Genomic DNA, 27,807 nt, shown 5'->3' on the forward strand with positions numbered 1-27,807 from the left:
CCGCCTCGGCCTCCCAAAGTGCTGGGATTACAAGCGTGAGCCACCGCGCCCGGCCTAATGTTTGTATTTTTTGTAGAGACAGGTTCTCACTGTATTGCCCAGGCTGGTCTCAAACTCCTAGGCTCAAGCAACCCGCCCACCTTGGCCTCCCAAGTCCTGGGATCACAGGAGTGAGCCACCACGCCCGGCCCTGGGGAGTTTTTGCTGGAAATAATGGTGATCTCCTTGCACATGTGCTTGTTTGTGTGGAAGTTGTTGCCCAGATGAGTGTAGTACTTTTTTATGACGAAGTATAGAAAAGGGCTATCTTCATAGTATTAGTGCGAATGGGGCCCATGTTGGCAGGTCCTTAGTAAAAGAGGGCTCGGGGCACTTAATACTTAATATTTACCAAGCCTCTTCTATTTTAGGTGCACAGGATACAGAGATAAATCAGATGGGTCCCTGTTCTTGAGACAAACAGGGACACAGAAAATGACAGGGTAAGATCCTCCATGAGGAAGCAACACCTCTAGGCAGGAAAGCCTTCTTGAAGGAGTGACTTGAAATGAATCTTGAAGGACAGCGAGGAGGTTAGATACAGGATCCCAATAGTGATCCAGGTGGAGAGCATCAAATGGGCAAAGGGAAGGCAGCAGGAGAACACACTGGCATGCTTCCCTGCCCCCTTCATTTTCTAGCCTTCACAGGCCCCAGGAACCTCTGTATTCATTGAGGTGGCTGAACCAGCTGCGGGTCCCCTGCCCTGAGCTGAGGTGGGGCCTCTGCTCTACCCCTGCCCTTGGCCGCAGCGGACCATCTGGGCCAAACCATCCCTTACGCAGGGATCCAACCTGTGTCTTTTCTTTTTTTAGATGGAGTCTTGCTGTGTCACCCAGGCTGGAGTGCAGTGGCGCGATCTTGCCTCACTGCAAGCTCCGCCTCCTGTGTTCATGCCATTCTCCCGCCTCAGCCTCCCAAGTAGCTGGGACTACAGGCGCCTGTCATTCGCCTGGCTAATTTTTTGTATTTTTAGTAGAGACGGGGTTTCACCGTGTTAGCCAGGATGGTCTCAATCTCCTGACCTCATGATCCGCCTGCCTTGGCCTCCCAAAGTGCTGGGATTACAGGCGTGAGCCACTGCGCCCGGCCGATCCAGCCTGTTTCTTCCACTTCCTCCTCCCAAGGCAGGGGGCCTAGGTGGCAATTTCACCACCTACTGCCTCAGAGAAAGAGCCACACAGGGTCGTATGGCTCTAGGTCTCGGGGAATGACAGACCACAGATCCACCCAACCCCCATACTTTCATGCCCCTGCCCCACAGCCCGCTGTGAGGCTCCACGCAAGCCCACAGGAAGACACATACACAGCAGAACACACAGGGCCAAATGTTCCCCTTTATTATGGTTCACTCAGTTACCAAAGACAGACATATTGGCTCAGGCAGCTCAACTGCCAGCTGGGGAACGTCCAGCTCTGGAAATAGGGAGCAGCAGCGGCACCAGGAGAATGGCAAAGCAGGTCACTGGGACCCCAGAACTGACCTGGGCCCTCCTTCACCCGACCCCAAGCCAGACCTTCCTACGAAGATGAATGTGTGCCCTGCCCCCGCTTCTCATACTGGTTCTCTCCCCAGGAAAGTGCATAGTTGCCTGGAGATGCAGCATCCCAGGGCCTGAACAAGCTGGACCACACACTGACATCAGGGTAGAGCCAGAGCGTGGCCATATAGGTCCGAGCCAAAGAGGCAGGTAGGACAGGAAACTGATTGGAGGTAACATCCAACAGGTCATGGGTGCTAGGCAGGGAGCTGGATCACAGGCCTCCTGGAGCTACCAGAGAGAGAAGGGAAAGGGAGCCAAAGGTCTGGGGTAGGGGAGAGGAAGAGAAAGGGAAGAAGGGCCTAGACCTAGGTACCTTTTCAGGTACCAGGGACTGTGACCATTGCTCCCTAGAGGGAAAATGGGAGAGGGGAGAGGCAATTATATTTTGTGCCCAAACCTAAAGGACCATCAGGAAGAGAACTTCCAGAGGCCCCTGGCTCAGGATGGCCTGGAAGCCTAGGTATTGTGTTCCAAGCTGAAGCCAGGCCAGAGTAGCCAAGTGGGGTTTGGATTTTTGTCCAAACAGCTCAGGCAAGCTTCTGGTGGGAGAAGGGAAGGTGGGAAATGGGCAGATGCTCTTTGGGGGAGAACCCACTCCCCTTCAGGCCCCGCAACAGCTAGAGCCTCTACCAGTCATGTTCTCACACCACTTGGAACAGAACAGCCCCACGGGCCTAAAACCACTCTCCTGAAAGTGGTAGGGAGCTCCGACTGGGTGAGGACAAGCCAAGACCAAGGTCTGTAGGCAGAAGGGAGCAAGTTACCTTGATTTGGAAAACAAAACAAAACTAAAGCCAGAGAGCCTCCCCTCCCACCTGCCTAACCTGAAATCCCATTCAGGCTATTGTGCTTGCAGCCAGGACTGGGCCTGTGCTTCTGCTTGGGCCCTGAGTTCAAGTGCCCAGAACTGCCCTGTGACCAAAAGCAAGCCAGGGTGGGAGAAGGCGTGCTCCCCTCTCACTGGGCCCTGCCTGCCTTCTCCTCCGACCTTCCCTCCGTGCCTAGCCCTCTGAGCCCTGTCCCTTCTACCAGATCCAAACAGAACAGCTACTGCTCCCAGGAATCCAATGGTCACCGAGAGATACCTAGATGCCCCAGTGTGCTGGAGCCAGCCAGACCTCCCCCAGGGACCAATCATTACTGACATGCCCTCTGCTCCAGCTGTGCCTTTACATCTGACAACTGCCCAGCATGTCCCAACTCCTCAGGGAAGGCAGTAAGGCAGATGCCACCTGGCACATGGTGGGGTCAGGGTAGGAGAATCAAGCCACAGCAGCTGGGGGCATGGGGAGGAGGCAGAGAGACATAGGCAGAGGGGCTCAAGGGGGCTCTGGGGAGAGAAGGAGGAGAAGGCAGGGGAGAGAAAAGACGAGCCTGCCCCTGCAGATCAAACTCTCAGGCCCAAGCAGACTCACCCCTGCATTTTCATCCCCTGGGGGTCAGGTACCCAGGTGGGCTCTGCACCCCTAGCTGTGTGCCCCTCCTACATCAGGGGTAAGGCCCAGCTCCCCATCAGCTTCCTTGAACTGTAAATCTGATTAGATTTGGGGATCTGGGCTCAGTCTCAGGAGCAGATAAAACTGGGACACTCAGCCTTGGGGAAGACAAAGAAAAGCCACATAGGAAAGAGACAGACAGACCATGGGCAAGGGAAGATAGCACAGGGAATGTGACATCAGGGAACAGATGAGGGAGGAGGAGGCTGAAGGAGGGGAGGCCTGGAGGGATGAAAAGAGCAAGGGAATATCCCTGGCCTGTACCCACCCTCCCACCCACCACCAAGAGTGCTAAGTACTGTTACTTCCCAGGAAGACTGAAAGTAGAAACAGTTCCAGCTCATAACCCTAAGAAGGGGCCAGTCTTTCTGCTAAGCATCCCCTGGCCCCGTGAGGGGTCCCTGGGCCAGGGTCAGAGGGGCCAGAGGCAAGAGGGGCAGGTGCAGGGTGGGGGTGGGGGCTGGTTTAGCTCTAAACACACATCTAGCACCACAACAAGAGACCTCCACTGCACACTATTTCATGAGGGGACACAAACACAGCCACTACCGCACGGGACAGCTCCATGTGCAGCCCACAGCTGAGTGCCAAGAGCAGAATCTGAAAGGTGGGGGCTGGGGACAGACATATACATATATATATATATATATAACTCTGGTCCTTTGTACAAAGTAGGGAAGGAGAAAAGGGAAGGGGGAACCCTGCTTGGTAACCACAAATGATGATGTGGCTTGAGCCCCCTCTCCCAATGGCCCCAGCTCTGCCACCTGGTAGGTGTGGCTGGTTCACATCTCATTGGAGTACGTGTAGTTGGGGGTGGCGGAATACTGAGTCTGAGGCTGATTCATGGCACCCTGGGCTGCCCCCATGGCTGCGTTCTGGGCCGCCTGCTGCACATGTGGATTCTTCCATGCCCCTGTGGTCCACTCCTCCTGAGCTTTGCTGAAACTCCCCCCACTTCCCCGGTAAAATTTATGAACCTGTAGGAAAAAGAGCGTAAAGAAGGGTTAATCAAAGAGAAAATGCAGCCCATCCAGGAAACAGATGGGACCCATCTGTAAAAAAAAACAGTGCTCCCTCCCCATGAATGCCTCTGTAGGAGAGTCCTACAGACCATTCCAGAGTGAGTCCCTTGGAAGACCTCGGGATCCTCTTGTAACTTGGAGGAGGACTTGTTTCAGAACAGGGCCCCTTCCCAAAGCCACCTTCTCACCCTTGAGGGGACCACGTACCATGCTGAGGGCGATGAAGGAAAAGACGGCCATCACTGTGAACATGACAGTGGGAATTAGCATCACCACTGCCGAGCCAATGTTTGTTCCGAAGAAGGAGATGGTAGCAATCCAGCCGCTGCAGGAAGAGGCCAGTGTGGGGCTGTGGGCAGGATGAGAGGTGCCCAGGGCCCCCCCTCCAGAGGAAGGGACCATCTCATTGCCACAGGGAGGAAACATATCACTGGATGCAGAGGGACCATCTTACTGATACCCAAAGAGCCTGTGCCAGTGGCTCAAGAAGACCACTTCCCTGTGGCTCAGAGGTGCTCTTCAGATACAACACTTTCTTCCCCCAGGTTTTCCCATAATCCCTGACACCCCTCACCCCCCAAGAAACCACTGCCAGGTTCTCCTTCCCTCTGATGCTATGGCTGTACTACTACACTATCCCGAATCCTCTCACTCTCCCAACAACCCATCACTCAGGCCCCATAGGCTAGGCAGCTTAGCACACAAAGGTAAGCAAAAGATAAACCCACGACGCCACCCCTGCCAGCCCCAGGCCACACCCCTGCCTCTTACCAGACGCCCCAGCCTGGGATGCCCACGGCCTGGATGATGCTGATGACCAACTGAGCCATGAAGGTAAAGAAGAATGCCATGAAACTGAAGGAGCTGTCAGTCCTGCAGCAGAGGAGGTGGCTCCCGTCACCTGGGCAGAGGGCTAGGGCTTCCCTGCCTTCAAGGCCCCCAAGCCCTTCCAAGTTTAAGTGCATAATGGACAGAAGACATTTGAAGGCCTTAATTGAGAGGTCAGAATGGGATAGTTTTACCCATACATCTTTGCAAGTTTCCACGTGGTAGACCTGTGTGTTGCAACATTACACAGGGAGGGATTTCCTCATGAACAGACCGCCCACTGGTACATGGATGGACGGCCTCATTGGCATAGAAATAGATGGCTCCATTGAGGCAGGAAAAAACAGTCTCATTGTCAAGGGGATGGACACCGTCACCAAGACAGCTAGCTCCACTAGTACATGGATGGATGGTCCCATAGGCTCAGAGATAGAAAGTCTCACTGGCACTAGAATGGACACCCTATTGGCACCAAAATAGTAGCTAGTTGGCACTTAGATGGATGGGCTGATTGGCACAAAGAGATTTAAGGCCCCATTAGCATTGAGATGGATATTCTACTGGCACCAAGACAGATAGCCTTGGTACATTGATGAATAGTCACATTGGCACAAAGATTGAAAATGCCATTTGGCACTAGGTAGACACCCACTGGCACCAAAACAGCAAGCCCCACTGATACGTGGATGGGTTGTTCCCTTTGGCACACGGTTGGATGACCTCATTGCACATGAACAGTGTCAATGGTACATGGCTGGCTGGTCCCATTGGCACATGGATAGATGGTGTCCTTGGCATCAAGTCAGCTAGCCCCACAGGTACTAGGATGGGCAGCTCCACCAAGACAGGCAGCCCCACAGGCAAAATTTAACATGCAGCTGCCCGAGGAAGGGGATGACAGAAGAAAAAATAGGCCTGGTCTCTCTATATTTCCCCCACCCAAGGGTAGAGCGAGGAGGAAAGGAACTAACTCTCAGCCCTCTCACCTCAACCTGGCACCCCCAGAAAGCCCAAGCCCTACCTAGCAATCTGAGCCAAAGGTGAACAAGGGAAAATGAGGTTGGGGGAGGGTAAAAAAAAAAAAAAGAAGTGAGAAAAGATATGGAGAAGAGACGGGAGACGGGCAGAGACGGCTAGGCACTGCGGATAGCACCAACCACTTACTTGAAGGCCTTGTAAATGGGCCGAAACCAGCAGACGTAGGAGCAGGGTGTGAAGAGGATGAGCCAGAGAAAGGCGAGGCCAAAGTTGGTGGCTCCCCCGCCTCCGATCAGCCACGCGAGACAGCCCACCAGGTTCACGGCCAGCGTGACGCTGTTCACTGCAGGCCCAGGAGCACATGCACACAGAGACAGACACCCAAGCCCATAGAGAGACACATGAGCACCCGGACATGGGCACACACACACCAATAACGCAACAGAGACCCACAATCAAGCCAGGCCAACAGTGCAGACAAGCACAGAGAGATGCAGACACATTCACAGATTCACACCCACACAAAAGACCCACAACCCGTACCAACAAACACATACAGAGACACGTAAGACACACATACACACACAGAGGAGTAAAGACTGTAAGAATGCAAGCTGGGAGCTCGAACTAACCCCCACCCCCCAACCCCAGCACCCACTCCTGAGAAATCTGGAGAGCACAGCCTCCAGAACCCAGAGCTTCTGCCCAGCAAGCCCCTTTGAAGGGCCCCAAAGCCTCAGGGTGGTAGAAATGCTCTTGTCCTTATAAGAATGGCTTCAGCCCCTGACCCTCCCAGACTCACCGCAATCACCAAGCCCAAGACATGGAAAACCGACCTTACACTTTCTCTTTCAAGATAGGGGCATGGAAAGGGAAAAATAAAAGGCCTTGTGGAAACATCTCTTCTAGCCATTGTGCCATCTACCTTGCACTTAAATGGGGCAGGCATTGGCGGCTGGAATCTCAGTCTTTATCTAATCTATTTCTTTTTTTTTTTTTTTGAGATGGAATCTCACTCTGTCGCCCAGGCTGGAGTGCAGTGGTGCGATCTCAGCTCACTGCAACCTCCACTTCTCAGGTTCAAGCGATTCTCCTGCTTCAGCCTCCCGAGTAGCTGGGATTACAGGCGCCCGCCATCACGCCCAGCTAATTTTTGTATTTTTAGCAGAGACGAGTTTTCGCCAAGTTGGCCAGGCTGGTCTTGAACTCCTGACCTCAGGTGATCCACCTGCCTCGGCCTCCCACAGTGCCGGATTACTGAGTCACTGTGAGTCACTGTGCCCAGCTATCTAATCTATTTCTTAGATAACTCTCATGCCAGCTCCTTGAAGAAGTCTTCCTTTGGTACTACAACCTCATCATCTCCCATCCCTCTGAACTTCCACAGACCTGGGCTGCTCTCAAGGTTCCCCAGATATAAATCCCAGCCCAACAACCAGACTAAAAGTTCCCCAAGAACAGGACCCAGGCTCCCCCTCCTCTGTCCCCACGTCATCTAGCTGAACTAGGAGGTACAGTGTCACTGAGTCACGGCCAGCAGGGACCTCAAAGATTTACAGATAAAAGTGATGCTGGTACTAACACACACGCAGGTCTGTGCAGCACATCATTATCTAACATCAGGGCACTCCCTTCCTTGAAAACAAAGCTAAGTCCACAAAGACCTGCTGAATAAACAAAGGAAGGAGGGCTCAATCATGGCCTCAAACAGCCAGGCATCTGTGGTCCTGTCTTCCGAATAGAACCCTTAAGCACTTCAAGGGTTATATATATTTCCTTGGGAGTAAAGCACCTGCGGGTGCCTAGTGAGGACTTAAGGAGATATTTATAGCCCTTAAATCCAGCTTCTGGATGAGATTTTCCCAGGAGCCGAATTCCCAGAGCCCAGGTCAGACAGAGTGACCTACAAGCCTGGCCTGACCACCGTGTCACCCATCTCAGGGCCCCTCATAATGAGTGGGCATTTCTTCCTGTACATTTCAGCTGTATTTCCTCTATCCCTGTTCATTGCCCCAAAATCTCCTGGAGGCTTGGTGTTAAAAACTGATTTTATTTGCTGTTTATATAGAAAAGACACTAACCTATTATATTGGTTAACATCTCTCCCTAGTCCAATCTGTCCCCAGCTCCCTTGCTCAAACACCTCTGCTGCAATTATTCTGCTTCCTCTCTGGAATGGATACCCATGGGCTCAGCCCCTCTCTCTCTCTAGCCATCAGCTTCTTTCTGTCTTCACTCTTCTCCTTATCCAGCTTAGATTCCATAATTCATTACTCATTTTCTTATTCCCTCCCCTGCCCTGTCTTCTGGTCACACTCACCCTAGATGAACATAATTCTCATCTGCACCTGAGCTGAATGTTGCTAAGAAAAGAGGGGACCCCATGAGGAAGACTATAAATTCACATCAGCCAATGTCAAATGAACCTTGTGTGTGGCCCAGAAATCTTAGGGGCCGGGTTTCTTTGGAGAGTGTCCTCACTCTCTGTCGACAAACATGGCCTCGTTGTGAGCTCACTCTCCCCACTACATCATATTTGATGGAAAAATGGAAGCCAGAGGTAACTTCCTCATTTGCTTCCCAACATCTATAGACTTACCCACACCTGTCCCATCCCCCCTTCTCTCAGGTTACATGGTGGGAGATCCCTTCTTCACTCAAAGGCCAAGCCAGGCCTTGAAACTGAGTCTGTCTGCCCCATCCTCTTCCTACCATGCCATGAGGGACCTGCTGCAAAGACAGCATATTTTACCACCTTCCCGGCACGTGCAAGCATCTGCCCAGGCAGGCAGCTAAGTGCAGGCCTCACTCAGGGCAATGTCACACATTGCAGAACCCAACTGCAGTCACATTGCGGGTATCTTGGGCTCCTGGGGCTCACACCCAGCACAGGATAGCCAGCTTGCCTTCCCCTCACATGCCTAAGAGGTACCTTCTAACTAGCCTCAGCACAGCCAAGTCCCATCCCCCCAAGAAGACACCTTTCCCACCACCTGCTACAGATCACCAGAAATGAGGCCTTTACACTCTCAACCTTAAAACCTTAGAACATTGATGCTAAGGTTTTCTAAATAAAGAATTCTAGATTATTTAATTTTTTTTAAGAGGCAGGCTCTTACTCTGTCACCCAAGGTGGAGTGCAGTAGCATGATCATAGCTCACTGCAGCCTTGAACTCCTAGGCTTAAGTGATCCTCCCACCTTAGTCCCCTGAGTAGCCAGGACTACAGGCATGTGCCATTATTCCCAGCTAGTTTTTTTAAAGAGATGGGGTCTTGCTATGTTGCCCACACTGGTCTCAAACTCCTAGGCTCATTGGATCCTCCTGCCTTTGCCTCCTGAGTAGCTGGAACTACAAGTGTGAGCCACCACACAGGCCTAATTTTTTTATTTTCTGTAGAGACAGGGGTCTTGCTGTGTTGCCTAGGCTGGTCTTAAACTCCTTACCTCAAGTGATCCTCCTGGCTCAGCCTCCCAAAGTGCTGGGATCACAGGAGTGAACCACTGTGCCTGACATTAGACTCTTACAGGTATAGACCACCCAACACAGAGCTGCATGGAACCACAGCAATCGCCAAGCCAATACTCTCTTCCTACAAATGAGGAACCTGCTGCTTGGGAAGCACAGTGACCAGGCAAACTTGATCCCACAGCTCCCAACTCCCAGTTGAATCCTCCTCTCTTTGAGCACTCTTCCAGAGAAAGCAAGACAAATAAGGCTTTGAGGGAAGGATTCCTCTCCCAATCCAGAATCCTGAGGTCCTGACAGTCCCCAGAGGTTCCCTGGAAAGTTACTCCAGTGGAAGGGAAAGGGGAAGCAAGAAGACAGGGATTACACTGCAGAGAGGGACCCCCATCCAGATGCTCTGTGAAAGGAGGGTGGAGGGGAAGGAGGGTGGAGGGGAAGGAAGGGTGGAGAGGCCTAGATGGGGGAGGTTGAGGGAAACTGAGGCCCAGTCGGGGAGGTGGCCCATGGAAGAAGCCTCTGGGAGCCTGGCAAGGGAAGACTTACGGTCCATGCATATGCCACAAGTGGGACTGAAGGACAGTCAGGCCTGTGGGCACCCCACCCCGCTGCCCCGCACGCCCAGTCTTCCTCCCTCCTCCAGCCACCCTGACCCACCCCCATCCCATGGCACTCACACATCCAGAGGTAGTAGAGGCGCTTGGTCATGCTGAGATGCTGGGGAGGAATATCTGCCTCGAAGTCTTGGTAGAAACATGGCTTCAGCGGGATGAATTTGGGCAATGGTGGGAAGTTGTTCACTTTCTCTGTGGATGAGACACGTTGCACAACATCACCTCCAGTCTTCCACCCGACAATCCAAGATGCCCATCCTTACCCTGGCTGTGCTACCCCATTGGCCCCTGTGGCCACTGGCCACTCTGCTTTCCCCACCCAGCCGTCCCTACCTCCCTGGGTCAGCTGTGATGATCCCACAGTAGCCAAAGGCCCTGAGACAGTGTCACTCAGAATAAAAAAAATGTCACCTTGACAGACAGCATTTATTGTTTTTTAACTCTGAGTGACACTGTCTCAGGGCCTCAAGGTACCACCCTCTCAGCGGGGGCAGCTCCAGGCAGAGGAAGCGGGATGCGTGAGAATCTACAGACGTGGGTTCCAGCCTCCACTCAGCATTTGTGCTCTGGGGCAAACATCGCCCTTCTCTAGACCTCAGTTTATTTGCTGGAGTGGGGGCTGGAACCATGTAGGTCCCTAAAGTTCCCTCCAGCTCTGGCATTCTATACCTCTGAGCCTTCTGAACCAGATAAAAAAGGCCTCAGAGTATTAGAAAGCAATAGAGCCAGAGGGGAGGAGGGCTGAGCCACCCATGCGGCTCATCAGGCAGATGGACAGTAAGACAAGGACATCAAGGTGCTCAATTCCTGGTCCATAGGACCAAAGATCTGACAGAGGGCTAGACAATGTCATGTTGAGGTTCTCAGACAGGCCTCAGTGGAGAGAGTGGGGAAAGCTTGGGGACAATAAGACGGAAAGAACCTGGCCTCCAAAGACTAGGGGAGATAAGGGGACCAGGAAGAGGGCCATCCACGCTATGCTCACTGTCATGTCCTACCCACACAGCCTGCCCCTCTCCTTACCTGCCATGATGGTACCAGCCGACCCAGTGGCCTGCCCACACCTCTTTGTCCTGAACTGGAAGGAAAGAAAAGCCAGAGAAGGATGAGATCAGGGCCGCACCCAACCCAGTCCCTCTCTACTCCCCATCTGGGCTGCAAGCTCCCCAGGACAGGACCCAGTACATACTCCCACAGTGCTGTGAATGCAATGGAGGCAGCTCCCCTCCTCCCAGAGCCACCCTTTCACCAGCTGCATCTTCCCAGCTGCTCCTGCCCTCTGCTTCAAGGCACAAAATCTACCCTCTGAAAACTCCATCCAAGGGAGGAAAAGGAACCTGGGAGGGGATCCCATACAGGGAAAGCCAAGTGACATTCTATTCCTTGACCTTGAATTACAGACTGAGCCTCAGCCATGGTCACAGGCTAGCCTCCCTTTGCTCCTTTTGCCTTTGTTCATTTATTAGGACACTTATATGGTGCTGGAAGAGAGAATGAGCAAGACAGATGTGGTCCCTGCTCTCCTCATGGAACAGTCAATCACCTCTGCAGTAAATCATACAAAAGGCAAGCACAGCCACCGTGAAAACATACATAGCATGTCACGGTGATCTAATCTGGTCTAAGGAGTCAGGGAAATGAAATTTTTTTTTTTTTTTTTGAGACGGAGTCTCGCTCTGTCACCCAGGCTGGAGTGCAGTGGCACGATCTCGGCTCACTGCAAGCTCCGCCTCCCGGGTTCACGCCATTCTCCTGCCTCAGCCTCTCCGAGTAGCTGGGACTACAGGTGCCTGCCACCACGCCCGGCTAATTTTTTTGTATTTTTAATAGAGACGGGGTTTCACCATGGTCTCGATCTCCTGACCTCGTGATCCGCCCGCCTCGGCCTCCCAAAGTGCTGGGATTACAAGCGTGAGCCACCGCGCCCGGCCAGGGAAATGAAATTTTTTTAATTAAAAAAACTTTTTTTGAGACGGAGTCTGTCTCTGTTGCCCAGGCTGGAGTGCAGTGGTACAATCCCAGCTCACGGCAGCCTCCGCCTCCCCAGGCTCAGGTGATCCTCCAAGCTCAGCCTCCTGAGCAGCTGGAACTACAGGCATGCACCATGCCCAGCTAATTTTTATATTTTTTTGTAGAGATTGAGTTTCGCCATATTGCCCAGGCTAATTTGAATTCCTAGGCTCAAGCAATCCACCTACCTCAGCCTCCCAAAGTGCTAGGATCACAGGCATGAGCCACTGCACCCAGCCTCAGGGAAATTAAATACAAGTGGTAGTAAAAACCTGAAGAATGAAGAGGAGTTCCCTGGGCAAAACAGCCTTCCAGGCAGATGGGAAAGCATCCTACAGGGACAGTTCCTCACTAGGAAGGAGCTTCACACTTTTTTTTTTTTTCTTAGACAGGGTCTCACTCTGTCATCCAGGCTGGAGTAAAGTGGCACTCCTGGGCTCAAGCCATCCTCCTGCCTCAGCCTCTTGAGTAGCTAGACTACAGGGACAGACTACCATGCTAATTTTTTAATATTTTGTAGAGAGGAGGTCTTGCTGTGTTGCACAGCTGGTCTCAAATTCCTGGCCTCAAGCAATCCTCCCGCTTTGGACTCCCAAAGTGCTGGGATTATAGGCATGAGCCGCCCATCAGAAGGGAAAGACAGCCACTATGGCCAAAGCAGAGTGCAAATGACGGGGCAGCAGATGAGGCTGGAGAGGCAAGGTGGGCAGGATGTGCTTCCTGAGACCCTTAGGAGGCAAGTTTGAAGGGGTCTTGGTTTTAAGGAGTAGGGAAAAGGGAGCAAATGGAAGACTCCCTGCCCACTTAACCCCGAAAGGATGGTGGAGACCCATCATGACAAGCATGTGTGACACGAGGTGGAGGTTCCAGGGGAGGACAAGCAGCTGTGCTAGGGACATGCAGGGTAGAGACGCTGGGGGACACGTGGACAGGGAGTGTTATAGGAATCTGGAGGGTACAAACATGCTCTGCTCCTGGGAGTTCAGCAGGAGGCCTGGCTGACCCATGCTAAGTAATCATTGGCAAGTTAAGGCCAAGGAAACCAAGCAGCAATCACCTTGTTAGAACAGTAACTTTGGTGGACATTTATATAGTCAACAGCAGAAAATGGTCCACAACCAAGTGCTAAGGCAATGCAACATTTAAAAGCTGGGCAGAAATTTGCTTAAAGTTTTGGAACAGGAAAAACTAAATCTATGGTGTTAGAAGTCAAGATAGTATTACCCTTGATGGGGCAGCGACTGGGGGCCCGGCATCTGTTCCTGGTCGGGGTGCTGGATACACAAAGGTATGGATTTTGTGAACATTCTCCAAGCATACAGTTACAAATTGTGCAATCTCCTGTGTGTTAGACTTCCATGAGAAGTTTGCTTTAAAATAAAAACTTCAGGCTGGGCGTAGTGGCTTACACCTGTAATCCCAGCATTTTGGGAGTCCGAGGCAGGAGGATCACTTGAGCCCAGTAGTTCAAGACCAGTCTGGCCAACACAGTGAGACTCCATCTGTACAAAAAATAAAAAATTAGGCAGGCACGGTGGTGCATGCCTGTAGTCCCAGTTCCTCAGGAGGCTGAAGTGGGAGGATTGCTTGAGTCCAGGAGGTAGAGGCTGCAGTGAGCCATGATTGCACCACTGCACTCCAGCCTGGGCAACAGAGCAAGACTGTCTCAAAGGAAAAAAGCACACACACACACACACACACACACACACACACAACTTCTAGCATTCCAGTCAAATTCTTCTGGACCTTATTAAAAGATTGGGCAATTACAATCTTCGGGCTCTTTTGTGATATGGGATCAAATACAGATATAAAAACCCAGTGACATCTACCACAAAAAGAAAAGAGAAGGGTATGATAGAGACAATCAGGAAATGATACCCATACACAGGTGCATTAATTGCGGCACTGTTTTGAATAACAAAGGATTAGAAACCATCAATAGGGGACTGATTAAACCAATGGTACAGTCACACAATGGACTGTTCCGCAGCTATTTTTAAAAATGCTTTGCAGCTGTTAAAAATTTTAAAAAGAGGAAGCGGTTCTCTGGGTACTGATATGCAAAAATCTCCAAAAACATGAGTAGTTAAAAAAAAGCAAGATGTACAACAGTCTGTATGTTATACCTTTCATATTAAAAAACAAGGAAGAGAAGATAATAAGAATATATTTTCCTTTTAACTTAATAATGCTGCTCCTGTTAGTCATTTACCCAGATATAAGAAATGACAAACACACGTTATTCAACATGACACTATTTGCATTAGCAAAATGCTGAAAGCAACCTAAATGTGACTATTTGAATATACGAGGTGCATCATACAATACAGTATTATACAGATGTAAAAGAGAGGCCAGCCACGGTGACTCACTTCAGAAGCGAAGGCAGGAGGATCACTTGAGGTCAGGAGTTTGAGACCAGCTGGCCAACATGGTGAAACCCCATCTCTACCAAAAAAATACAAAAATTAGCCAGGCATGATGGCATGAGCCTGTAATCCCAACTACTCAGGAGGCTGAGGTGAGAGAATTGCTTGAACCCAGGAGGCGGAGGTTGCAGTGAGACAAGATTGCGTTGCTGCACTCCAGCCTGGGTGACGGAGTGAAACCATGTCTCAAAAAAAAAAAAAAAAAGAATAAAGATGAGCTCAGTAAACTGCTGTGGAATGCTTTCCAGGATATATTAAGTAAAAAAAAAAAAAAAAAAAAAAAAGCAGAGCACAAAAAGTGTAAATCATATGCTACCCCTTATGTAAGAAAGGGGAAGTAAGAATGCACATATGAATTTGCTTATTTTTGCAAAAGAAACACAGGAAGAATCAACCAGAAAGTAATGAAATAGTCACCTACATAACGGAAGGGCTAGGATGAGTAGAGAGACTTCCATTCTTTACATACTTATTAATAAGCTTTTTTAATATACTTGGACACATAAAATGACTTCCATATTTCAAAAACTTAAACCAAAAAGAAAAGCAAACTCTAAAACTGAAACAAAAACAAATCAAGCTAACTATACTTTAAATTGATAACAATCTCACAGACAAAAAAAAAAGAGCCCAAGTAACTTTTGATCACAGTAATTCTGTGTTCTCTTAGAAAGATAAACCTCAAGGGCAAAAATAACTGCAAACAGGCCGGGTGCAGTGGCTCATGACTGGAATTCCAGCACTTTGAGACACCAAGGCAGGTGGATCGCTTGAGCCCAGGAGTTCGAGACCAGCCTGGGTAACACAGCAAGACCCCGTCTCTACAAAAAATACAAACACGGCCAGGCATGGTAGCTCACGCCTGTAATCCCAGCACTTTGGGAGGCCAAGGCGGGTGGATCACAAGGTCAAGAGACCAAGACCATCCTGGCCAATATGGTGAAACCCCCTTCTCTACTAAAAATACAAAAATTACCTGGGCGTGGTGGCACGTGCCTGTAGTCCCAGCTACTCGGGAGGTTGAAGCAGGAGAACTGATTGAACCTGGGAGGCAGAGGTTGCAGTGAGCCGAGATCGTGCCACTGCCCTCCAGCCCGGTGACAGAGCAAGACTCCGTCTCAAAAAAAAAAAAAAAAAAAAAATACAAACATTAGCGGGACATGGTGATGTTGTGTGCCTGTAGTCCCAGCTTCTCATGAGGCTGAGGTGGGAGGATCACCTGAGCTCAGGAAGTCAAGGCTGCAGTGAGGTGTGATTGCGCCACTGCACTCCAGCCTGGGAGACAGAGCAAGACCCTGTCTCAAAAAAAGAAAAAGAAACTGCAAACAAGTAGTGAATTTTAGCAGGTTTACTCTTACTGCTGGTACTGCTGTGATGACTCTAAAGCTTTGCCTGTATACTACAGGAGAGGGCAAATGAGTCAGTGTGCTGATTATTTGGGGAAGGTGGGTTCTCACTGTAGGAGGAGACAGAATACGGACCGCAGAAAGGTAATAAAGAGCCTTGTGGTGCTGGATTCAAAGCGGTGGTATCAGTATGAACACAGAATTTTAAAAATATATATGGCTGGTCCCAAGCCAGGAAAAGGAAATACAAGGTTAGCCTGGAACATCTTGTGGTATCATAAAGAAGAAAATACTCAATAACTAATGGACGCAAGTCAAAAGGACACAAGAACCAGTCTGAAAGGGCTACCACCAACCAAATTTGGGACAATTAGAGTATCAAAAGTAATAACCAAGTGGATTTTTTTCTTTTCTTTTTTTTTCTTGAGACAGAGTTGTGCTCTGTTGCCCAGGCTGGAGTGCAGCAGTATGATCTCAGCTCACTGCAACCTCCACCTCCTGGGTTCAAGTGATTCTCCTGCTTCAGCCTCCCAAGTAGCTGGGATTACAGGCACCCGCCACCACACCCAGCTAATTGTTTGTTTTTTTTTTTTGAGATGGAGTCTTGCTCTGTTGCCCAGGCTGGAGTACAGTGGTGTGATCCCAGCTCACTGCAAGCTCCGCCTCTCTCCTGTCTCAGCCTCCTGTGTAGCTGGGACTACAGGCGCCCGCCACCACACCTGGCTAATTTTTTTGTATTTTTTTTTAGTAGAAACGGGGTTTCACCGTGTCAGCCAGGATAGTCTCCATCTCTTGACCTCGTGATCCGCCCGCCTCAGCCTCCCAAAGTGCTGGGATTACAGGCATGAGCCACCGCACCCGGCCAATTGTTGTATTTTTAGTAGAGACAGGGTTTCACCATGTTGGCCAGGCTGGTCTTGAACTCCTGGCCTCAAGCCATCCACCCACCTCGGCCTCTCAAAGTGCTGGGATTACAGGCATGAGCCACGGTGCCCGGCCCACATGGATTATTTTTTTTTTAAATCCATGAGTCCAAAGTGACATTATTATTTTATTTTTTAAAAGAGAGGGAGGGCCTGGCTCAGTGGCTCACGTCTGTAATCCTAGCACTTTGGGAGGCCGAGGCAGGAGGATCACAAGGTCAGGAGTTCAAGACCAGCCTGGCCAACCCAGTGAAACCCTCTCTGTACTAAAAATACAAAAAATTAACTGGGCGTGGTGGCGGGCGCCTGTAATCCCAGCTACTCCAGAGGCTGGGGCAGGAGAATAGCTTGAACCCGGGAGGCAGAGGTTGCAGTAAGACGAGATCGTGCCACTGCACTCCAGCCTGCACAACAGTGAGACTCTGTCTCAAAAAAAGAAAGAAAGAAAGAACATCATGTGCCTCCTGCTATGCTGTGCACAGAAGGACTCAAGGTCATGTATGAATACTGTTGCCAAAAAAATGTTTAATCTGAAAATAATTATGAAAAAACAATCTGACAAATTCAGATTGTGGGAAATTCTTTTTTTTTTTTTTTTTTTTTTTTTGAGACGGAGTCTCGCTCTGTCATCCAGGCCGGAGTGCAGTGGCGCGATCTCGGCTCACTGCAAGCTCCGCCTCCTGGGTTCACGCCATTCTCCTGCCTCAGCCTCTCCGAGTAGCTGGGACTACAGGCGCGATTGTGGGAAATTCTACAAGACAAATGTTAATGTCATGAAAGACAGAAATTGGCAGGGGGAATTTATCTAAATTAATGGAGACAAAAGAGGCATGCAACCAAATGCAATGGGGAAGGCTGTCAGAATTTTTTTTTTTTTTTTTTTTGAGACGGAGTTTCCCTCTTATTGCCTAGGCTGGAGTGCAATGGTGCAATCATGGCTCGCTGCAACCTCCGCCTCCCAGGTTCAAGCGATTCTCCTGCCTCAGCCTCTGGAGTAGCTGGGATTACAGGCATGCACCACCACGCCCAGCTAATTTTGTAGTTTTAGTAGAGATGGCGTTTCTCCATGTTGGTCAGGCTGGTTTCGAACTCCCGACCTCAGGTGATCTGCCCACGTTGGCCTCCCAAAGTGCTGGGATTACAGGCATGAGCCACCGCACCAGCCCGGATCTTGGATTTTTTTTTTTGGAGACAGAGTCTCGCTCTGTCACCCAGGCTGGAGTGCAGTGGCATGATCTCGGCTCACTGCAAGCTCTGCCTCCCAGGTTCAAGCGATTCTCCTGCCTCAGCCACCCAAGTAGCTGGGACTACAGGCGCACGCCACCACGCCCAGCTAATTTTTGTATTTTTAGTAGAGACTGGGTTTCACGATGTTGGGCAGGATGGTCTCCATCTCTTGAATTTGTGATCTGCCCAACTCAGCCTTCCAAAGTACTGGGATTACAGGCGCTCAGTGAGCCACTGTGCCCAGCCAGGTCCTGGATTTTAAAATCACAGCTATAAAGGACATTTTTAGGACAACTAGAGAAACTTGAATATAGGCTGCATAGTAGATACTACTATTCACTATTAAATTTCTTGGGTATTGTGTGTGTGCATGTTTTTGTTTGTTTCTTTCTTTCTTTCTTTCTTTTGAAACAGGGTCTCACTCTGTCACCCAGGCTGGAGGAGTGCAGCAGCATAATCACAGCTCACTGCAGTCTCAATCTCCCAGGCTCAAAAGATCCTCCAGTCTCAAGTCTCCTGAGTAGCTGGGACTGCAGGTGCGTGCCATCATGCCCAGCTAATTTTTGTATTTTTTGCAGAGAGAAGGTTTCGCCATGTTGCCTAGGCTGATCTTGAAGTTCTGGGCTTACTCTTAAGTAAGTGCTGGGATTACAGGCGTGAGCCACCATGCCAGCCTGTAGAACATCTTTGTTCTTAGAAGACACACGCTGGTCTTTAGAAGCAGTGTCTGGTCTGTAACTTCCTTTCAAACGGTTCTGCAAAAAAATTTTATACACATATATAAAGCAGAAACAGGCATGGTGGTGTGTGCCTGTAGTCTCAGCTACATGAGGAGCTAAGGCAAGATGATCACTTGTGCCCAGGTGTTCGAGCCTTCAGTGAGCAATAAAGCAAGATCCTGTCTCTAAAAAGTAAAAATAGGCCAGACGTGGTGGCTCACGCCTGTAATCCCAGCACTTTGGGAGACCGAGGCAGGTGGATCACCTGAGGTCGGGAGTTCAAGACCAGCCTGACCAACATGGAGAAACCCTATCTCTACTAAAAATAGAAAATTAGCCAGGCATGGCGGTACATGCCTGTAATCCCAGCTACTCAGGAGGCTGAGGCAGGAGAATCGCTTGAACCCCAGAAGTGGAGGTTGCAGTGAGCGGAGATCACGCCATTGCACTGCAGCCTGGGCAACAAGAGCGAAACTCCATCTCAAAAAAAAAAAAAAAAGTAAAAATAAAAGATAAAGCAAACGTTGCAAAATGTTAGTAATTGATGGGAGAAGGGTATACAGTTGTTCACTGCATTATTTTATTTATTTATTTATTTTAGATAGGGTCTCACATTGTCACCCAGGCTGGAGTCCAGCGGTGCAATCATAGCTCACTGCAGCCTCGAACTCCTGGGCTCAAGCAATCCTCCCACCTCAGCTTCCCAAGTAGCTGGGAATACAGGTGTGAGCCACCATGCCCAGCTAATTTGTTTATTTTTTGTAGAGATGAGGTCTCACTACATTGCCCAAGCTGGTCTCAAACCCCTGGGCTCAAGCGATCTACCTGCCCTGGCTTCCCAACATGCTGGGATTACAGGCATGAGGTCACTGTGCCCAGCTCATTGCCCTACTCTTTAAACTTTTTTGTAGCTTTGAAATTTTTCAAAATAAAAAGTGGGGGGAAATATACATATCTGTATTTGACAATATATGCACAAAGAATCTCTGGAAGGATATCAAGAAAAAAATATGGTAATTGTGGCTCTCTGGGGAACAAAGAAAATGAATGGATATAGAGTAGGTGGGAAGCAGAATATTTACTATATAACTTTATACCATTTCCATATAATTGATGACATCATCAATTTTAAGACAGACCATTATTTTATTGACCAAAAGTAAGAAAAAACATTGCCAATTTGCAGGCCAGGCACCATGGCTCATGCCTGTAATCCCAGCACTTTGAGAGGCGGAGGCGGGCGGATCACTTGAGGTCAGGAGTTCGAGACCAGCCTGGTCAACACAGTGAAATTCTGTCTCTACTAAAAATATAAAAATTAGCCGGGTGTGATGGCGTGCGCCTGTAATCCCAGCTACACGGGAGGCTGAGGCAGGAGAATCGCTTGAGCCCAGGAGGCAGAGGTTGTAGTGAGCTGAGATCATGCCACACTGCACTCCAGCCTGAGTGACAGAGCCAGACTCAATCTCCAAAAAAAAAAAAAAAAAAAAAAAAATGCCAATTTGTAACTGTAAGATGCCAGAAATTTTAAAACACAGACATGAAAATGTTTTCAGAAATATCAAAATGTTCATCTTAGAACTGACAAAATTTGGAACATCTTTGTGAACTGTAAATCATAGAAATGCATTACCTATTCAAAAAAATAAAAAGTCAAGAAAGTTAAGCAGAAAAAAAAAAAAGTCAAGCAGAATAGGATAGTTGGGGAAGAATGAGAAGGAGCAGCTGATGAGGCACGAGGAAAGCCCAGAGAGCGTGGAGTCTCCATAGCCAGGGGCAGAGATTGGACAAATGTGACAATGCTACTGAGGGCTCCCATGTGAAAGGATGGCACTACCGAGACTAACGTGTTCATGACACTAACAGCATCGAGTCAGCTGTGAATCCAGCAAGAATCGTTTTGGTGGTGACGGTAGTGATAGAGAACCCTGGCTGAGAATATACAGAGAGAATAGAGATAGGGTACTACCTGGGTAGGATATGGGGGTAGGGAGAGGGCCCAAGGAGGGCTGCAGCAGGGAGTCATTTAAGATGGAAATAAGCCAGAGATGTGTAAGATACATAGAAAGGTTGCAATTACAGTAGAGACAGATGTTACCTGATAGACAAAGCCCGTGAAGAGGGAGACACAGGGGCACCAGTGCAAGGAGGTGGACAAGGCTTGATCCTAACCGGTGGGAAGCCAGACAGGATCCAAGCAGATGCAGGCAGGTTTGAGGTCTTAGATGGGCAGCGAGAGCGTCCTGGATGTCTGCTTCAATATTCTGTTTTATTATTTTATTTTCACAGGCGTTCAATTTTGTTTTATTTTTTATTTGAGACAGGGTCTCGCTCTATTGCCCAGGCTGGAGTGCAGTGGTGCAATCATAGCTCACTGCAGCCTCAACCTCCTACACTCAATCCATCCTTAAACCTCAGCCTCCCAAGTAGCTGGGACTACAGGTGCGTGCCACCACGCCTAGCTAATTTTTTTGTTTTGTTTATTGGTAGAGATGGGGTTTCACCATGTTGCCCAGGTTAGTCTTTTTTTTTTTTTTTTTTTTTGACCAAGTCTTGCCCTATCGCCCAGGCTGGAGTGCAATGGCATGATCTCGGCTCACTGCAACCTCCGCTTCCTGGGTTCAAGCGATTCTGCTGCCTCAGCCTCCCGAGTAGCTGGAATTACAGGCACGTGGCATTGCACCTGGCAAATTTTTTGTATCTTTAGTAGAGACAGGGTTTCACCACATTGGCCAGGCTGGTGTCGAACTCCTGACCTCGTGATCCACCCACCTCAACCTCCCAAAGTGCCGGGATTGCAGGCATGAGCCAAGGTGCCTGGCCGCCTAGGTTAGTCTTGAACTCCTGGACTCAAGAGATCCACCCGCCTCAGCCTCCCAAAGTGCTGGGATTACAGATATGAGCCACTGCACCTAGCCCAATTTTCTCCGTGATAGAGGAGACAAGATGAAGGTGAGAGGGAGGAGATAAGCATATAGGACCCAGCTAAATCAAGGAGCAATTCTGACACAGCCTGAGCACTCTGGGAGAGCAGACTCAGAAAGCTGTGGTAACACAGAACACCTCCCTGGTCTGTCTTACAGGAGTCAAGGATGGCTTCATAGATATTGGAACTGAATTTTTTTTTTTGGAGTCTCTCTGTGTCACCCAGGCTGGAGTGCAGTGACGCGATCTCGGCTCACTGCAAGCTCCGCCTCCCGGGTTCACGCCATTCTCCCGCCTCAGCCTCCCGAGTAGCTGGGACTACAAGCACCGACCACCACCACCGGCTAATTTTGTTTTTGTATTTTTAGTAGGGACGGGGTTTCACCGTGTTAGCCAGGATGGTCTCGGCTAGTATCGATCTCCTGACCTCGTGATCCGCCCGCCTCAGCCTCCCAAAGTGCTGGGATTACAGGCGTGAGCCACTGCGCCCGGCCTGGAGCTGAATTTTTAGCAAGGAAAAGGGAGTTGGCCAGGGAAAGACAATCAGGAAAGCAGGTGTGAAGGTCAGAAGAGCAATAGCACGGCATACTTAAGGAACGAAAGAGGCAGAGGGAGGATGAATCTCAAAGTGAAGGGAGCAAAGGAAAGGCAAAATGGAGTTGAAAGGTAAATGGGGCTAGGTCATCCTGGCCTTGAAGGCCATGGGCAGTATTTGGACTTTGTCCTCAGCATCATGGGAGCCACTGAATGATTTTATTCTTCTCCTTAAAAAAAAAAAAAAAAAAAAAAAAAGGCTGGGCGCGATGGCTCACGCCTGTAATCCCAGCACTCTGGGAGGCCGAGGCGGGCGGATCACGAGGTCAGGAAATTGAGACCATCCTGGCTAACACGGTGAAACCTCGTCTCTACTAAAAAAATACAAAACATTAGCCGGGCATGGTGGCGGGCCTGTAGTCCCAGCTACTCAGGAGGCTGAGGCAGGAGAATGGGATGAACCCGGGAGGCAGAGCTTGCAGTGAGCTGAGATCGTGCCACTGCACTCCAGCCTGGGGGACAGAACAAGACTCCCTCTCAAAAAAAAAAAAAAAAAAATGGCCTTAAAGGTTTTTTAAATATGCCTAGCATGGTGGCGTGTGCCTGTAGTCCCAGCTGCTCAGGAGGCTGAGGCGGGAGGATTGTGTGAGCCCAGGAGTTGGATGCTACAGTGAGCTATGATTGCACCTGTGAATAGTCACTGCACCACAGCCTGGGCAACATAGTGAGACCTCATCTCTAAACTAATTAGTTAATTAATATGTTGCTTTTTAGCTATGTGTAAAAATATATGCAATTAAAAAAAAATCTAAGTGCATAAAGTAGAAAAGTCTTCCCAAAATCCAACTTCTCAGATGCCACCCCTTTAACAGTCTGATCTTTAGGTTTGGTGGATTTTGTTGGCTTTCATTTTTTATTTATTTATTTATTTATTTATTTATTTATTTTTTGAGACAGAGTCTCGCTCTGTCACCCAGGCTGAAGTGCAGTGGCGCGATCTCAGCTCACGGCAAGCTCCACCTCCCGGGTTCACGCCATTCTCCTGCCTCAGCCTCTCCGAGTAGCTGGGACTCCAGGCGCCCGCCACCACGCCCGGCTAATTTTTTGTATTTTTAGTAGAGACGGGGTTTCACCGTGTTAGCCAGGATGGTCTCGATCTCCTGACCTCGTGATCCGCCCGCCTTGGCCTCCCAAAGTGCTGGGATTACAAGCGTGAGCCACCGCGCCTGGCCGGCTTTCATTTTTAACATATGTAGAATCATATATGACAAAAATGAGATCATTCCACAGATTGTTTTATAACCTGTTTTTTTCCACTCAACAATATCTCATGAAAGTTTTTCATGTTAATGAATACAGATCTATCTCAATCTTTTTAATGACTGGTCGACTGGGTCAACAATGTCCATGGCCATGAAGCAGTCAGGTGACAAGTTGATATGGCAATCAGGAAGTGTTTTATTTTATTTATTTATTTTTGAGACAGCGTCTCTCTCTGTCAGCAGGCTGGAGTGCAGTGGCGCGCTCTCGGCCCACTGTAACCTCCGTCTCCTGGGTTCAAGCGATTCCCCTGCCTCAGCCTCCTGAGTAGCTGGGACTACAGGTGCGCACCACCATGCCCGGCTAATTTTTGTGTTTTTTTATTTTTGTTTTTGTTTTTGTTTTTGTTTTGAGATGGAGTCTCGCTCTGTCGCCCAGGCTGGAGGGCAGTGGCGCGATCTCGGCTCACTGCAAGCTCCACCTCGGGAAAACATGGGGGTGGTTCCACCTCCCCCACACACACTCCAACCACCCTCTACATGAGCAAAGGGCCTGGGGAGAGTAGTCCAGTTTGGAATACTCCTCCCATGGAATAGAAAGGAGAACTGATGGGAATGAGGACAGGGGTTTCTATAAGTGATGGAGGGATGGCTGAGACTGGAAACCCTTCCTGGCAGCTTGGGTGACACACAGGCAAAGTGGCACCGTGGTTGAGGGCATGGAGTTCACAAAGAACACAGAAGAGGCAATTCATGAGACGGAGAAAATGGAGGTGTCTGAGAACTAGAGGTCTCCTTGAGGTCAGAGCACATAAAGCATTAGCTGGACTGTGGTCAGAGAGAAATACTAGAGTTTAAGATTTCAAAGGTGGCCACATGCCAGTGAGGACCACATTCAGATATAGTTGGTTAAAATGGTGACTGAAAGAGGCACTACCTCCCCTGAGACAATGGGATGTGGAGTGGGAGACCGTGGTCCAGCACTAAAGACCTCCAGGAAAACAAGGAAGCAGAGGGAGAGGAGAAAACAACTAGAACGTAGGGGCCTCAAAGGAGGAGTCTCCTCCCTAACCGGGCTCCAGCCTAACCCGTGTCCCTGGTCCCAGACAATCTCCCAAAAGTCTGCTTACAGTTCCCGAGAAGTCAGTGCAGCAAAGTATGAATAATTCAGAGCAGAAACCAGAGCACAGGGCAAAGCTGCCTTGTTTGTATATAAAGGTTAGGGCAGAGAGAATCTGGGGCTTGAGAGGGCAGTAGGAGACTAGGGTCACAGAAATAGAAGGCTCTAGGCTTCGCTGCCCTTGTTTCAGGGAAGCTTTTGAAATGGGGGGGTGGGGGGTTGGAGGGGAAGACAGCAATCACTGGCCTCTGCAAACCAAAGTTCTTTTTTTTGAGATGGAGTTTCACTCTGTTGCCCAGGCTAGAGTGCAGTGGCACAATCTCAGCTCACTACAACCTCTGCCACCAGGTTCAAACGATTCTCCTGCCTCGGCTTCCCTAGTAACTGGGATTATAGGCGTGGACCACCATGCCTGGCTAATTTTTGTATTTTTACTAGAGACGCGGTTTCACCATGTTGGCCAGGCTGGTCTCGAACTCCTGACCTCAGGTGATCCACCCGCCTCGGCCTCCCGAAGTGTTGGGATTACAGGCATGAGCCACCGCGCTGGCCAAACCAAAGTTCTTAGACTACAAAACAGAAGAATTAGCAATCTGCTCAACTGATAATCTTTTATAATGGGGATGGGGGCTACATATCTCTCCAAAGATGTAGGCCTAGGGAAACGCCTCCTTAATTATCAATAAGACAGCAAATACTACCTGAATTTTGTTCAAGAAACCCTGACTATAATGTATTCCATTCCTTATTGTGAAGCTAGGACAGAAGCCCCCACAGTGGGGAGACTGAGGCCCCCGGCAGCAGAAGAGGGTCAAGCCTGGCTTCAGATCAGGCCAGAGCCCTAGGGCTAACTCCAGGGCTCCCTGCTCACCAGTATGGGCCCCTCATCCCTGGCACAGAAATGGTGATTCCTTTCTGCTGCCCAGAGCCAATCTGCTAAGATGGAAGTTTCCCCCTCCAATCCCCTCATCCCACTCCTAGCCCCATCTTCTGCCCTGAAATCCCAGAACTATGAATAATCCTCAGAAAACAGCAGTCTCCTGGCCATGCTATCCCTGTCCTACTGATGACTGTTCAGTAGCCTCCTACAGATCTTTGCCTGGCATTCAAGTCTTTGTGCCAGTCAGCTACAAACCTCCCTCCCCGCCACCTTTGGCTGCTCACAGGCTGACCTGCCTCCTACACTCCCAGCCTCATGCAGGAGATCATCTCTAGCCGCCCCCTCTGCTTCCAGTGCCCCTAAACTGGCAGCACTATCAGCTCCTCTAAGTCCTGCTACCTTCTCACATCCCACCCCTTCTGGGAAGTCTTTCCAAAAATCGCTGCTCTGCATCCCGCTGCATACATTTTGAGTCAGTCATTGGGCACTAAGTGTTCACGTCTTCTCCCATAATCTCTTCCTCACTCCCTCCTGGATGGAGTTTCCAGGAGGGACCCAGCACAGAGCACAGTCAATCCATATACTTGCTTAAGACTTGGACACTCTCCCAATGGGTGGGAGGGAGGGAATTAACGCCCTCCCCCAATCAGGCTAAGCCCAAAGCTACTGTCAAACCTGCTGTATCACACTTCCTCAGGGAAACCTTCCGAAACTCCCAGCTGGCAGCAGGGAAGGAAGTGCAGCCTGTAAAGGAAATGCTGTGGGGGGCAACGGGTGGGGACAGGGACAGGGAGGCAGAGGGATGGGGGAGGAAAGGAAAAGGAAGAGGGAGAAGAACGAGGGGATGCTCTAAACTAGAACAAGGAGCATCCTCAAGGGAGGTCACTACTTAGTCCTATTATTTCATCCCTAGAGAAAGGTGCTAGCAAAGAGATGCCCAGAGAGGGGAGGTGACTTGAGGAACTTGCTTGGAGGTGGCCACTCAGGAAACGGTTAAAGAAACAGCCACAGAGCCCAAGGTCTCTCTCCAGAACTCCCCTCCTGGGACCCCACTAACTCTCCAAGGGGTTTGCTAAACCTAAGACCCTCTTTCAGGGGCCCATTCACCAGAGACAGCCCCCTCTCAGCTCTAGAGACTGCCCTAAGGCTCACCAAGCCCAGAACAAACTTAAGTTAGCAAGACCTGTGTAGCCCCAAACAAAATCTCTCTGCCAATCATGCCCCTGCAAGAACCATCTCTCTCTTTCAGAGCCCTGCTCCTTGAGGCAGAACGTGTAGGGGACAGGTTGCAAATTTCTCCAGACTCCACCACCCCATGGGCGGTCACATGGCTGAGCTCCCAGGCTCAGCCCCCAACAACTGTGCTCGTTTTCATCCCTGTGCCTTTGCCCATACATTCTCCTGGAATGCCCTCTCTTGCCTCTCCTCCCACCCAAATCCCATCACCTCTGGAAGTCTCCTATTCGCTGGCTGTCGCCTCCCTTTCTCTCTGTGTCCCTGGGAAAGTCTGTCAGGCCCTCACTGATCTCCCCATCGGGAAGCTGGGACATTACCGGTTTAAGCCGCCTGTGACAGTGAATGCTCAGTCCCAGTCTCTACTTGATTCCCCCAACCCCCAGACCAGGAGCTCCCCGAGGCGGGGGACAAGGATCGGTTCCCAAACACCTCACCTCCATCCTCGTGACCGACTCCGGCCAGCGTTGAAATGAGCCAAATCCGGCGCCCCCAACTCACCACCCAAAGCCCTGATGGAGCCCGCCTGGTGGCCTGGGCCAGAGCGCCCGTCGCCTCGCAACCCTGGGGCGGCTGAGGTCCGCCATCCAAAGGTTGGCCGCCCGAGGGAGGTGAGGGAAGTCAAGCCGGGTCCACCTGTAGGCGCTAGTTGGAAGGAAAGGCCCAAAGGAAGCCACGGGCACCCCCTTCCAGGCGCCCCCATCCCCGGCCGCGCGCGCCATCTCCAGAAGGCCGGTTTCCAGGGAACGCCAGGTGGGGCTGCGGGGGGATGGAGGGCCCAAAGCTCAGGCTCCAGATCCAGGGTCTGACGTCACCCAAAGGCCTAGTTCCCTCTGCGGGAGCCACAGATGGGAATGGGGGGGCTTGGGGGGCTTGGGGGACCTGGGAGCACCCTGAGCGCTCTCCTCCAGCCCCAAACAGTAAAGGTCACCTCCACTCCCACCTCTCCAGCAGTTCGGCCTGCTTCCTGCATCCAAAGGTGAAGTGTAGGGGGAACAAAGCTGCAGCCAGCGACCCCCACCCCTCTCGCCCCGCGCCCAGCTTCCCTGCAAAGCTCTCCTCCCAGCCTTCATGCCCAGACTCACCTGCCGCGGCCGTTCGGCTACCGAAAGGCCGCCGCGCTGTGCTGAGCTGCGCTGCACCCGAGCGATGCGGCGCGGAGCCGGCCGCGAGCCGCTCCGGGGCTGGGGGCGGGGAGCGCGCGCGCGCG

At 50.4% G+C, this 27,807-nt stretch overlaps 1 protein-coding gene across 3 annotated transcripts; it reads right to left on the minus strand.

Moving 5' to 3' along the window:
• Positions 1-1,356: 1,356 nt before the first annotated feature.
• SCAMP5 (secretory carrier membrane protein 5) lies at positions 1,357-27,807 on the minus strand. 3 transcript variants are annotated; one of them, XM_032174977.2, is made up of 8 exons: positions 27,683-27,806; positions 13,224-13,273; positions 11,013-11,067; positions 10,053-10,181; positions 6,097-6,253; positions 4,876-4,977; positions 4,312-4,429; positions 1,357-4,059 (listed from the first exon to the last, which is right to left on the minus strand). In XM_032174977.2, exons 3-8 carry the CDS (start codon positions 11,017-11,019, stop codon positions 3,865-3,867), a joined length of 708 nt encoding a protein of 235 aa, XP_032030868.1. In that variant the 5' UTR covers positions 11,020-11,067; positions 13,224-13,273; positions 27,683-27,806; the 3' UTR covers positions 1,357-3,864. The 3 variants fall into 3 exon arrangements, with proteins under 3 accessions (XP_032030868.1, XP_032030867.1, XP_032030865.1); XM_032174976.2 differs by lacking the exon at positions 13,224-13,273 and adding an exon at positions 15,408-15,475; XM_032174974.2 differs by lacking the exon at positions 13,224-13,273 and having other exon boundaries at positions 27,683-27,807.

Source organism: Hylobates moloch, unplaced genomic scaffold (genome assembly GCF_009828535.3).
Source record: "Hylobates moloch isolate HMO894 unplaced genomic scaffold, HMol_V3 SCAFFOLD_14, whole genome shotgun sequence".
NCBI classification, from domain to species: domain Eukaryota; kingdom Metazoa; phylum Chordata; class Mammalia; order Primates; family Hylobatidae; genus Hylobates; species Hylobates moloch.

What these genes read in the sequence shown, in the direction of transcription:
- SCAMP5 (XM_032174974.2), bottom strand. An exon ending in CCCATTTACAAGGCCTTCAA is followed by an intron (nt 4,978 to 6,096) that starts GTAAGTGGTTGG and finishes CCTCTGCTGCAG; the next exon opens with GACTGACAGCTCCTTCAGTT. An exon ending in CCTTCATCGCCCTCAGCATG is followed by an intron (nt 4,060 to 4,311) that starts GTACGTGGTCCC and finishes TTTTTCCTACAG; the next exon opens with GTTCATAAATTTTACCGGGG.